This window comes from Hylobates moloch, unplaced genomic scaffold (genome assembly GCF_009828535.3).
Source record: "Hylobates moloch isolate HMO894 unplaced genomic scaffold, HMol_V3 SCAFFOLD_12, whole genome shotgun sequence".
In the NCBI taxonomy this organism is placed as follows: Eukaryota; Metazoa; Chordata; class Mammalia; order Primates; family Hylobatidae; genus Hylobates; species Hylobates moloch.
In genome coordinates this window covers 10,684,984-10,698,788 of record NW_026652287.1, presented here as the reverse complement: position 1 = coordinate 10,698,788, position 13,805 = coordinate 10,684,984, and the positions used below count along the sequence as shown (strand labels likewise).

At 47.4% G+C, this 13,805-nt stretch overlaps 1 protein-coding gene across 4 annotated transcripts in view; it reads left to right on the top strand.

The window, feature by feature from the left end:
* Window positions 1-13,805, top strand: part of CFAP251 (cilia and flagella associated protein 251) — an 81,953-nt gene that overhangs the window by 50,499 nt on the left and 17,649 nt on the right. For all 4 annotated transcript variants that reach the window (XM_058424737.1, XM_058424734.1, XM_058424735.1 and 1 more), the window contains 2 exons: window positions 4,806-4,896; window positions 5,107-5,250. In XM_058424737.1, coding sequence (XP_058280720.1) covers window positions 4,806-4,896; window positions 5,107-5,250 — 235 coding nt within the window. The remainder of the gene's footprint in view (window positions 1-4,805; window positions 4,897-5,106; window positions 5,251-13,805) is intronic.

Below are 13,805 nucleotides of genomic sequence, written 5' to 3'. Positions count from 1 at the left end.
GACTGCTTGCTGGATGACGCCAGGCAAGTCCCTTCACTTCTCGGAGCCTCGGTTCCTCCAACTGTTAAATGGGACTGCTACCACCAAGTTCAGACCATTCCTCCTCCTCCTCATCCAGGGAGTGTTTACAGAGCACCTACTGTGTGCTTGCCACAGGGCTGAGCTTTAGCTCCTTTCCAGAAGTACTGTATGAATTGCCAGGTACAGAGCAGATTTTCAGTAAGTGTCATTTCCCTTTTGTGCCCTAATGACCTCTTTTCTGTTGCAAGTGTTAAAAACACAATTTAGGCAAAAGGGAATGTATGAGAAGGTCGTTGGGATCACACGTAGCTACACCGCAGGAAGGTCATGGACAGCGGCACACTTAGTGCCCACAGCACTTGCTGTCTGCTTGGCCCTGCTGTTGGCTTCATTCTCTGCAGAACTGGGTTTCCTTACTCAGCAGGAAGATGGCGGCTGACAGTTCCCAAATTTCACAAATTATAGCTCTCACCACAGAGAGAGGGAGTCTCTTTCCCAGCTTGTGTTGGAAAAATCCCAGTGCAGCCCCCAGGCCCCTCTGGGGTCAGTTGACGGTGGCCAGGAGGTAGGGGATGTAGGGGAGCTCTGAACACCGGAGCCGGGAGCTGCGGGCTGTTCTCAGAGGACCAGGTGCTCTTGCCAGCCTTTCGCCTCAGGGGCTCCTGGTGGGGACAGGCTCCTCTGTGTCACTTCCGGCCTTTACCTGGCCCTGCTGCAGAGCCACATGGCTAAAAGTGGCCTGGCTGCTCACGGAGCTTGTCGGGATTGGGCCTGGAGGCCACAGAGAGGGAGCCCTCTCAGCTGGACACTTGCCTCCATGGCCTAATATTCGAGCTGAGAAGTGGGGGAAGACCCAGCCCTGCTGGAGGGGCCCTCAGGCACCCCTGGAGAATACCCAGGTTCCTCAGACCTTAAGCCAGCCCGTGGGCTTGTGCATGCCTCGGTGAGAGGACCCAGGACAGTGCGTGGCAGACTCTTCCTAAGAAAGATGTAGGAGTGTGCTGATACCCATTTCTATGGCCGTAATAATCCCAACCACTTGTGCTGAGTTTTCTCACTCACTGAGTGAGTTCCATGTATCATCTGATTTCATCCTGACAGCCATCCTGGGAGCCAGGCACCACTATTGTCCTCATCAAACACATCCAGAAGCTAACTCCAAGGGGTCTGATGACTGCCCAAGCAATGGAGTAGGCAGTGGGGCTGGGATTCACGGCCAGGGCTAAGTCCACCCCACACCTTAACAAACATTCATTACAGGATGAAAATAAAGGACTTTTGTCTCCAATCTTTGTGATATGGTTTGGCTCTGTGTTCCTACCCAAATCTCATCTTGAATTGTACTCTGATAATTCCCGTGTATTGTAGGAGGGACCTAGTGGGAGATGGTTGGATGGTGGGGTGGGTGGGGGGTGGTTTCCCCCATGCTGTTCTCGTGGTAGTGAATAAGTCTCACGAGATCTGATGGTTTGATAAGGGGAAACCTGTTTCGCTTGGCTCTCATTCTCTCTTGCCACTGCCATGTGAGACGTGCCTTTCACCTTCCGCCATGATTGTGAGGCCTCCCCAGCCACATGAAACTGTAACAATAAACCACTTTCTTTTGTTAATTGTGCAGTCTGTTATGTCTTTATCAGCAGCGTGAAAATGGACTAATACAGTACATTGGTACCAGTAGAATGGGGCACTGCTGAGAAGATATCTGAAAATGTCAAAGTGACTTTGGAACTGGGTAACAGGCAGAGGTTGGAACAGTTTGGAGGGCTCAGAAGAAGACAGGAAGATGTGGGAAAGTTTGGAACTTCCTAGAGACTTGTTGAGTGGCTTTAGCCAAAAGCCTGATAGTGATATGGACAATAAGGTCCAGGCTGAGGTGGTCTCAGATGGAGATGAGGAACTTGTTGGGAACTGGAGCAAAAGTGACTCTATTATGTTTTAGCAAAGAGACTGGTGGCATTTTGCCCCTGCCCTAGATATTTGTGGAACTTTGAACTTGAGAGATGGTTTAAGATATCTGGTAGAAGAAAAAAATTTTTTTTTTTTTTTGAGATGGAGTCTCACTCTGTCACCCAGGCTGGAGTGCAATGGCGCGATCTTGGCTCACTGCAACCTCCACCTCCCGGGTTTAAGTGATTCTCCTGCCTCAGCCTCCTGAGTAGCTGGGACTACAGGTGTGTGCCACCACACCTGGCTAATTTTTTGTATTTTTAGTAGAGAAAGGTTTTCACCATGTTAGCCAGGATGGTCTCAATCTCCTGACCTCGTGAGCCACCTGCCGCGGCCTCCCAAAGTGCTGGGATTACAGGCGTGAGTCACCGTGCCCGGCCTCTGGCGGAAGAAATTTCTAAGCAGCAAAGCATTCGAGAGGTGACTTGGGTGCTGTTAAAGGCATTCAGTTTTATAAAGAAAGCAGAGCATAAAAGTTCAGAAAATTTGCAGCCTGACTATGTGATAGAAAAGAAAAACCCATTTTCTGAGGAGAAATTCAAGCCGGCTGCAGAAATTTGCGTATGTAACCAATAGCTGAATGTTAATCTCCAAGACAATGGGGAAAATGTCTCCAGGGCATGTCAGACATCTTCTTGGCAGCCCCTCCCATCACAGTCCTGGAGGCCTAGGAGAAAATGGTTTCCTGGGACAAGCCCAGGGTTCCCATGCTGTGTGCTGCCTAGGGACTTGGTGCCCTGCATCCCAGCCACTCCAGTCATGGCTGAAAGGGGCCAACATAGAGCTCGGGCTGTGGCCTCAGAAGGTGCAAGCCCCAAACCTTGGCAGCTTTCATGACGTGTTGAGCCTGCAAGTCCACAGAAGTCAAGAACTGGGGTTTTGGAACCTCTGCCTAGATTTCAGAAGATGTATGGAAACACCTTGATGCCCAGGCAGAAGTTTGTTGCAGGGGCAGGGCCCTCATGGAGAACCTCTGCTAGGGCAGTGTGGAAGGGAAATGTGGGGTCAGAGCCCCTACACAGAGTCTCTACTGGGGCACTGCCTCATGGAGCTGTGAGAAGAGGGCCAAGATCCTCCAGACCTCAGGATGGTAGATCCACTGACAGCTTGCACTGTTTGCCTGGAAAAGCCATAGACACTAATGCCAACCCATGAAAGCAGCCAGGAGGGAGGCTGTACTCTGTAAAGCCACAGGGATGGAGCTGCCCAAGACCATGGGAACCCATCTCTTGCATCAGCATGACCTGGATATAAGACATGGAGTCAAAGGAGATCATTTTGGAGCTTTAAGATTTGACTGCCCTGCTGGATTTCGGACTTGCATGGGGCCTGTAGCCCCTTTGTTTTGGCCAATTCCTCCCATTTGGAATGGCCGTATTTACCCAATTCCTGTACCTCCATTCTATCTAGGAAGTAATTAACTTGCTTTTTATTTTACAGGCAGAAGGGACTTGCCTGTCTCAGATAAGACTTTGGACTATGGACTTTTGAGTTAATGTGAAATGAGCTAAGATTTTCGGGGACTATTGGGAAGGCGTGATTGGTTTTGAAATGTAAGGACATGAGATTTGGGAGGGGTCAGAGGTGGAATGATATGGTTTGGCTGTGTCTCCACCCAAATCTCATCTTGAATTGTACTCCCATAATTCCCATGTGTTGTGGGAGGGACCTGTTGGGAGATGGTTGGATTGTGGGGGCAGTTTCCCCCATACTGTTCTCATGGTAGTGAATAAGTCTCACAAGATCTGATGGTTTGATAAGGGGAAACCTGATTCACTTGGGCTCTCATTCTCTCTCTTGCCACCACCATGTGAGACATGGCTTTCACCTTCTGCCGTAATTGTGAGTCCTCCCCAGCCATGTGAAACTGTAAGTACAATAAACCTCTTTCTTTTGTAAATTGCCTAGTCTAAGGTATGTTTTTATCAGCAGCATGAAAACAGACTAGTATACCGTGTGTGCATTTATTTATTAATTCTTACAACAATGCTGTGAGACAGAATCTTCTCATTTTATAGTGGAGGACACTGATGCCAGGGAGGTTAAGTCACCTCCCCAGAATCACACAGCTTGCCAGAGGTAGAGCCGGGACTTGCACACATGTCTGTGTGACTCCACACTCTGGACACTTCCCCACTTCCCCACTGTGGTCTACATGAGGTGTGCTTGATGTCGCAGCAAAGAGGCTAATCGCCCGATTAGCAGTAATCCAGTTAGTGGATTATTAGAATGATTTCTGATGATTAGCCTTTTGTAGGAGGCAAAGTTGGTCTCATACAAAAGTAGGTTTTCTTACCATTGAAAGGGCCTATTTTTGGAAAGTCCGACCTTGTGTTAGAGAGCAGAGGGTTATTTTTATCTGACTGGCATGGGTCCCTGTGGTCTCCTGAGTTTTTATGGAAGCAATTAGTGTTGGCAGTCCACTTGCACAATATCCCATTCTTTTGACTCTGATCGTTCCTGGATCTAAAGTTATGGGTAAGGCTGCTCTGTCTGGGAGGATTGTGGTTTCAGAACACAGGATGCCTCCCCCACCCCCAGGAGAGACATGTTCCCCAAAGATTGCAGACAAATTGCCAAGCACCTGCCCTGTCGTCATCAAGAGAATATCACCATAATTAAGGCAGGTGCCCTCTACCTCTGAGTTCCACACTTGAAATGGAATTTTCTGGTTTGGGCTTCATTTTAAAGGAACTTTTCTTAACAAGTGTTTAGAGACCTCAACTGTATCTGCGCGGTGACACTCTTCAGAGGGCCGCAGTGCTGTGCAGACCACCTTCTGAGCCATGCTCACGCTTGAGCGCTTTCTAATAGGGACATTTCTATTGTTGTTCCAGTGTCCTGGAGGCAGCGGTTTCTCTTGGGGGTGAAGACTTGACCCCATTCTATGGTCTGCTGTCTGGTGGCCGGGAAGGAAAATTCTACAGGGTAATTGTCTCTAGAGTAAACACCTCCTGGTAACATCTAGTTAAGTTTGTAAAGCAAATGTGCCTGGGGTTAACCTTCTTGCTTTATTCCAAAGCTTTGTTCCCCCATTGAGCTTAAAATGTACTTTCTAGAAAATGTCCTTGAAGTGTTCATGGATGCTTCAGACTTAAGCCTAAACGTGTGTTGTGTTTCTGTTGTATTCCTATGTAGGAGCTAGAAGACTACTTCTACTATTCTCAGCTCCGCAGTCAAGGCATCGACACAATGGAGACCAGAAAGGTGTCAGAACACATTTGCCTGTCAGAGCTTCCTTTTGTCATGAGAGCAATTGGCTTTTACCCATCTGAAGAGAAGGTAGGGAGAACGAAAACAAGAGCAGCAACGGGATGTGCTATTTATAAAAAACGACCTCTGGGAACAATCATTATAGGTCAAAGCAAAAATTGCACATTTTTCTTGCATAAATGGATCAGAAAGACGGTTCTGGGCATTTCAGATGCACTCCTGAGTAACTGCCTTATGGTAGAGATATGCTGTTTCTAAAAGGCGCACTCCTCATGGAAGTTTGATGTTGGTTGGAGCATGGGTCTTGCAACCATGGTGTTGAATTGGATGGACTGGGGCTGCTGTCTCAGCCCTGACCCTTGCTGGGTGAGGACCAGCCTCATAGGATTTTTTTTCTTTTTTTTTTTTTTTTGAGGTGGAGTCTTCCTCTGTCACCCAGGTTGGACTGCAGTGGCACAATTTTGGCTCACTGCAACCTCCACCTCCTAGGTTCAAGCGATTCTCCTGGCTCAGCCTTCCAAGTAGCTGGAATTACAGGCACCCACCACCACGCCTGGCTAATTTTTGTATTTTTAGTAGAGACGAGGCTTCACCATGTTGGGTCAGGCTGGTCTCAAACTCCTGACCTCAAGTGATGTGCCCGCCTCGGCCTCCCAAAGTGCTGTGATTACGGGCGTGAGCGACCACTCCCAGCCAGCCTCACAGGATTTGAGGAGGGGATTAATGCCTACGCAGCCCTGGGCACGGTGCTGGGTGCACAGGAAGAGCTCAGTGAAGGGAGGGAGTTATTATCATCATTGTTTTTCTCGCTGTCTAGCTGCTCTTAACCTAGCAGGTGTTAATGGGGCACCTTTGGAAGGGGGGTGCTCGTCTGGGCTGTGGAGCACGGAGGGTGCAGCCATCCCTCATGACCGTGCCGCAAAAGCACCCCCAGATGCAAGAAGCCCCAGGCAGGGTCAAGAAGCATCTCAGGGAAATGTTCCTCATGTTAACTGCTGTTTAAAGTGCAGTTAAGCCGGGTGTGGCAGCTCATGCCTGTAATCCAAACACTTCGGGGTGCCAAGTCGGGGAGGATCACTTGAGCCCAGGAGTTTGAGAGCAGCCAGGGTAACATAGGGAGATCCTATCTATATCCCCATCCCCCCAAAAAAAATTGCCCGGTGTGGTGGCCCGTGCTTGTGGTCGCAGCTACTCAGGAGGCCATGGCAGGAGGATGGCTTGAGCCCCAGAGGTGGAGGCTTCAGTGCCCGTGATTGTGCCACTGCACTCCAGCCTGGGAGACAGAGCGAGACCCTGTCTCAAAAAAATTAATAAATAAATAAAGTACCATTTATTGTATTTTTTCTGACTTTTATTAATATTTTCCTGTTTTTTTGTATACATATTTATATAACCATATATATAATCATGCATCACTTAATGTTGGGGAGATGTTCTGAGAACTGTGTCATTAAGCGACATCGTTATTGTGTGAATATCATAGAGTGTCCTTACGCAAACACAGATGGCAGAGCCTACTACACGCCTGGGCCGTATGGTAGAGCCTGTTGCTCCTAGGCTACAAACCTGAACAGCAGGCGACTATACTGAATACTGTAGGCAGTTGTAACACAGTGATATTTGTGTATCTAAGCATATCTAGATGAAGAAAAGGTACAGTAAAAATATAGTATTATGACCTTATGGAACCATCATCATATATGCGATCTGTCATTGAAATATTATTAAGTGCAGTGTGACTGTATAGATGTATATAGTTTTAAAAAACTAATTGGCCTTGGTGCAGTGGCTCACGCCTGTAATCCCAGCACTTTGGGAGGCTGAGGTAGGTGGATCACCTGAGGTCAAGAGTTTGAGACCAGCCTGGCTAACATGGTGAAGCCCTGTCTGTACTAAAAAATACAAAAATTAGCTGGGCATGGTGGCGCACGCCTGTAGTCTCAGCTACTTGGGAGGCTGAGGCAAGAGAATTGCTTGAATCCAGGAGGCAGAGGTTGCAGTGAACTGAGATCACACCACAGCACTCCAGCCTGGGCGACAGAGCAAAACTCTTTCTCAAAAAATAAAAAACTGGCCGGGTGCGGTGGCTCAGGCCTGTAATCCCAGCACTTTGGGAGGCCAAGGCAGGCGGATCACGAGGTCAGGAGATCAAGACCATCCTGGCTAACACGGTGAAAACCCATCTCTACTAAAAATACAAAAAAAGAATTAGCCAGGCATGGTGGCGGGAGCCTGTAGTCCCAGCTACTCAGGAGGCTGAGGCAGGAGAATGGCGTGAACGTGGGAGGCGGAGCTTGCAGTGAGCCGAGATTGCGCCACTGCACTCCAGCCTGGGTGACAGAGCCAGACTCCATCTCAGAAAAAAATAAATAAATAAACAAATAAAAATAAATAAAAAACAAACAAAAAAACTAATTGATACCACATTGAATATGTGTTTGTATCCTATATTTTCTCTTAATAGTGTCTCTTAAGTATTTTCCATTATATTAAAAATTCTCCAAAAACATGCTTTTTAAAGGATATATTTTAATTTTTTAACTTTTTTAAATTTAGAAAATAGAATTATAAAGAAGAAAATAGAAATTACTCAGAGATCATCACTGTTATTATTTTGGTAGATATCCTATCATTTTATATATGGACATAGATATATCTATATTTTTAAACAAGGAGTTGAGATTATATGGTATACATATGTATATACCTATATATATATCAACATTATACAGAGGATGTGTGTGCATATACATATGTATCAACATTCTTAGTAACTTGTTTTGTGAGCAAGGTGGTAAAAATTCCTTGGCAACATGCTTTTAGAGGCTGCAAACTTAATTGGACCATTCCCCAGTTGATAGGCATGTAAGTTGTCTAAAGTAGCTGGTGTCAGAGACACAGCTGTGTTGAGCATCTCTGTGCATGGCTTTTGCACACTTCTCTAATTATTTTCCTGGGTCATAGTGCAAGAAGTAGAATTACTGGGTCAGAGAATATGAAATTGCAGACCCTATTGCTAACCTACTTTCCATAAATGTAGCATTTTACGTGCCCATCTTCAGGAATCCACAAGTCCTGAAACCCAGCTAAGACTCGATGTTCATGTTGACTGAGAACACTTGAGCAATATAAGCTGTAGTCCCAGTCCCTTCTCTCGGCTTCAGTGGCCTACCCAGAATCACCTGTTTTGTGTGCTCCAGGTGCACAAAACTCATTTCTGGAGAAATTAGTTATCAGAGCCCCTTAATCCCTGCTGAGTCTTGAACGAGGACCTTAAAATCACCAGGTACTGTTGTAAGCTCCTCTAAAGGTCTTTGGCTGATGTGCATTTTGTAATAGCACATTGCTAGAAACATAAGCAACTCTGAGAAAGTTCGTACAGCCCACGTAAAAGTGTTCCTGAGGGTGGCATTTTCCAAAGAGTGTTCCCTAGAACATGGCTTCCCAAACTGGGAAGCTGCATCGGAGCATTTACTGACTATTCAGCTCCTGGGCCCTGCCCAGGTCCAGCCAATCGGAATCTCCAAGCACAGGCTTGGGATTCTCTTCATCTCCTGGGGGTGCTCACTGCGGAGCTGCCCACATTTGAAGAGAGGAAGGGGCTCAACACACTGAGTGGGATCATTAGTCAGCTTTCTTCTTCTTATTCTTCTTTTTTTTTTTTTTTTTGAGACAACATCTTGCTCTGTCACCCAGGCTGGAGTGCTGTGGTGTGATCTCAGTTTACTGCAACCTCCACCTCCCAGGTTCAAGTGATTCTCCTGCCTCAGCCTCCCGAGTAGCTGGGATTACAGGCATGCACCACCCATGCCTGGCTAATTTTTGTATTTTTTAGTAGAGACAGGATTTCACCGTGTTGGCCAGGCTGGTCTCGAACTCCTGACCTCAAATGATCCACCTGCCTCAGCCTCTCAAAGTGCCAGGATTATAGGCGTGAGCCACCGTGCCCGACCTCAGCCTTGTTCTTTGGTTACAAGTTACAGAAACCTAAGTCCACTCATTTTCTGGTTCACAGAATACCAGGTCCAGAGGGAGTGGGGATGTGCAGCGTAACTTAAGCCAGGCCTTCATCCATGTCGCTGGGAAGGGTCTCTCTCTTTAGGCCTCGCTTTCTGCTGTGCTGTCTCCCTCCGCATCTGGCCCCCAGCCCACATCCAGTGGGGTTCAACGCTACAGGCAGGAGCCTGTCTCCTTCCCAGAGCTGCAGACATTGTCACTGTCATCACTGCCATCAGGCATGTGCCACTCAGGTTGGCCAGGTGTGGGCACTCTCCTTCCTGGAGTGTGGGGTGGGCTCAGTCCCCTTTAACCATGAGGACTATGACCAGGTGACAGCTGAGACGTGCGCAGGTGTCTCAGCCTCTTCATGCTTCAGCTTCCTCATCTACAAAATGAGTGCAGCAGTTGCACCCAGGACCACTCTGAGCAGGTGGCGTGGCTTCCACGGAATTCTGAGCAGGGCAAAAAGTGGGCCCCTCTTCATTCTCACTTCCTTCTTTTTTTTTTTGGAGACAGAGTCTCACTGTGTCACCTGGTCCTCCAGCCTCAGCCCTCCAAGTAGCTGGGACTACAGGAGCGTGCCACCATGCTCTGCTAATTTTTCAATTTTGGTAGAGATGGGGTTTCTCCTTGTTGGCCAGACAGGTCTTGAACTCCTGAAGCTCAAGCCATCCACCCTCCTTAGCCTCCCACAGTGCTGGGATTCTAGGCGTGAGCCACCGCTCCCCGACCTCATTTCCTTCTCATTTTACATCAGAAATGTTGCCTCAGATGTCTCACTGTTCCCACGGCCACTGCACTTCATCTGCGTGGTTCTATCTGTGTGGTTCTGCTTCTTCTGTTTTTAGTCCAACATTTAACCAAATACCCACCTCCTCTGGGTGATTGGTTGGCCTAACACTTGGTACTTCAAGATGGAGAAAGGGAAGAAGCACATCTTGGTGCAAACTAGCTGGCCTGGGTGCAGTTCCCAGCCTCCTTGGTGAGCCATCCCAGCGGTGGTCTGAATGCCGGAGTCCTCTCTGTAGATGAGGCTGGAGCAGGCTGCGCTCTCACAGGGGTGTCGTGAGGACTAAAGAGCGAGGGTCTGTGCGGTGCCCAGAGCACAGAGGTGCTTATTCAGTGGGGGGCTCTTCCCTCAGTATTTCCTGTTGAGTCAGCATGTTCCTCTTAAGAGGCAATGGGATCGCCCCTCATTTGCTTATTTTTAATTTTATTTTGTAAAATTCCAAGCAAACACAAAAACAGAGAAAATAAAATGAACTCTTGGCCAGTCATGGTGGCTCACACCTGTAATCCTAGCACTTTGGGAGGCTGAGGCAGGAGGATCGCTTTAGTAAGCCCAGGAGTTCAAGGCCAACCTAGGCAATATAGGGAGACCCTGTCTCTACAAAATATAAAAAAAAAATTAGCCACATGTAGTGGCATGTGCCTATGGTCCCAGCTTCTCGGGAGGCTGAGGTGGGAGGATTGCTTGGGCCTGTGAGGTCAAGGATGCAGTGAGCCGTGATCATGCCACTGCACATACACACCCCACATTCCTGCATACCCATCAGTCAACTTCAGCTTCAGCAATTCTCAGCTCCTATTTGGTCCAGACCCACTGACCTGCTCCCGCCCCATGGGTTATTCTGAAGCAAATTTCAGGCACCCTCGCCTCCCAAGGAGGCCTTTCAAACCCAGGTGTCCCTTCCTCAGCCAGGGAGAGGATCTCCTTCACAAGGCCTGCAGGTGTCTGAGGTTCACACTTCTATGAAAGTCACCAAAATGCCATCGTGGGCCATGCCTCTCACAGTTCCTGTGGGTGAGGAGTATTCCGGCAGCTCTCTGATGCCTGCAGGTCAGTGCTAACCGTGGAGGCCACACTGTGGAACCTCCCGGATCAGGCAGCTCTGGGTCTGAATCCTGACTGTGACCACGTGCCAGTTACGACTTGGTCAAGTTTCGGAACCTCTCCATGCCTCAGTTTCCTCATCTACAAAATAAACATAATAGTAGTACCTACCTCCAGAATTATTGTGAAGATTAACTGAGTATCCGTTTCATACAGTACATGGCATACGTTAAATGTTTAAAAATGTCATCTGATATTTTTGTCTTTGTCATGATATCCCTGTCTCTGGATCCATAATTCCAGAAGCCCTTTATGGGAATGTTTCTCTGACCTTGTGCTTCTTTGTGTACAATACCCTTTCCAAAATCTAAAAGTTTATATTTTCTTGATTTTCTGGTAAAGATACTTTACATAAATGTCCAAACATATCAAATTGATGGCAGTCTTCTCACTTGTTCAGGATTTTTTTTTTTTTTAAGAGGCAGGGTCTCACTCTGTCACCCAGGATGGAGTGCAGTGGTGTGATCACAGCTCACTGCAGCCTCGACTTCCTGGGCTCAAGTGATCCCTCTGCCCCAGCCTCTCTAGTAGCTGATATTATAGGCACACATCACCACATCACTGAAGATTCTTGATTTTTTTTTTTTTTTTTTGAGACAAGAGTTTCACTCTTGTTGCCCAGGCTGGAGTGCAGTGGCGCCATCTCAGCTCACCGCACCTCCACCTCCCGGGTTCAAGCGATTCTCCTGCCTCAGCCTCCTGAGTAGCTAGGATGATAGGCATGTGCCATCTTGCCTGGCTAATTTTGTATTTTTAGTAGAGACGGGGTTTCTCCATGTTGGTCAGGCTGGTCTCAAACTCCCGACTTCAGGTGATCCACCCACCTCGGCCTCCCAAAGTGCTAGGATTACAGATGTGAGCCACTGCGCCCAGCCGGGATTCTTGATTTTAATCCCTGGGCTGTCCTGCTTTGTTGGTGAGGTGTTTAGCCCTGGCGACCAGTGCCCACCTTTCGCACAAAGTACTTGAGAAAGGGGGTGGGCACAGAGCAACCCGCTTGTCTCTGCTTCCTATAGAAATAAGGAAGTCCTGCATATGCCTGGAGTCCCAGCTGCTTGAGAGGCTGAGGCAGGAGGATCACTTGAGGCCAAGAGTTCCAGACCAGCCTAGGCAACATAGCGAGACCCCGATCTCTAAAAAATTTAAAAAATTGGGCTAGGCCCAGTGGCTCACAATCCCAGCATTTTGGGAGGCCAAGGCAGAAGGATTGCTTGAGCCTAGGAGTTCAAGACCAGTCTGGGCAACATAAGGAGACCCGTCTCTGCTAATAAACAATTAGCTGGGTGTGGTGGCGTGCACCTGTAGTCCCAGCCACTTGGAGGGCTGAGGTGGGAAGGATCGAAGGATCGCTTGTGCACAGGAGGTCAAGGCTGTAGTGAGCTGTGATTGTGCCATTGCACTCCATACTGGACAGCAGAGTGAGGCCCTGTCTCAAAAAAAAAAATTAGTCGGGGATAGTGGTGTGCAACTGGAGTCCCAGCTACCCTAGAGGCTGAGGCAGGAGGACTGCTTGATCCCAGGTGGTGTAGGCTGCAGCATGCTATGATCATGCCCGTGAATAGCTACTGTCCTCCAGCCCAGGCACCATAGCTCTCCAAAAAAAAAAAAAAAAGTAAGGAAGTGTCTCATTATTAAAGATGTACTCATTTATTCTATCATTGGCAAAAAATAATAAAGCTTAAACAACTTATCAAAATCTTGCTGATGAAGAAAAGGTATCTGGAAAAAAATGTTAGTTGGTAACAAATGTTACAAAGTAACAAACATCGACAATTACTTAAAAACATAAAGACAGAAATAAAAACAGAGGTTGTAAGGTTTGCACTGGGTGTTGTATATGTTCTCCTGCCTGACCCCACCACTTCCCAAAAGGAGAGTTTCAGTGCTGCACTCAGTGAGGGCCCCACTCACCCTTGGATTCCAGGGTTTTTAATCTACTTTAAAAAAAAAAAGTTTCCTCTTTGGAGATGTTTTCCGAAGGCTCCACCCACATCAGTGCAGACTCGATTAGCTGATGAGTTAGTTTATATCTGAAGCTACACCGGGAGAAGATTCTGATCTTTTGTTTTCAAGTCAGATTTATAGTGATTAAAAAAAATCTTTTCAGGGCTTTGAAACTAACCCAGGCTTTACGGTGGTTAATGAAACATTTCCTATTGAGATGTAGCCGCTCCCCCTCCTTCAGGAAGTTGCATGGAGTATACGCCTTACTACTGGAGTGTGTTCACACTTGGTTACAGAAAAGATGCAGATGCAGGGTTTAAACCAGCACCCCAAAGACTACATTATTGATACTTTTCTTACGTCATTACAACTGTCTTGAGGATTTGAAGCTAGTCGGTGTGGTACGCTGAAGCCAAATTACACAAGAATATAACCCTCCCCAAAGAATTCCTAGCCATTCCCTTCTTCCGCAGAAAGCTGTGCTCAGGAGCAAAACACAGCCAAAGTGGTCACGGTGGACTGCTCCTAGAAATCAATCTTTCTTTCTTTCTTTCTTTCTTTCTTTCTTTCTTTCTTTCTTTCTTTCTTTCTTTCTTTCTTTCTTTCTTTCTTTCTTTCTTTCTTTCTTTCGACCAAGTCTGTCACCTAGGCTGGAGTGCAGTGGCTCAATCTCAGCTCACTGCACTCACTGCAACCTCTGCCTCCCAGGTTCAAGCGATTCTCCTGCCTCAGCCTCCTGAGTAACTGAGACTACAGGTGCCCGCCACCACACCCAGCTAATTTTTTG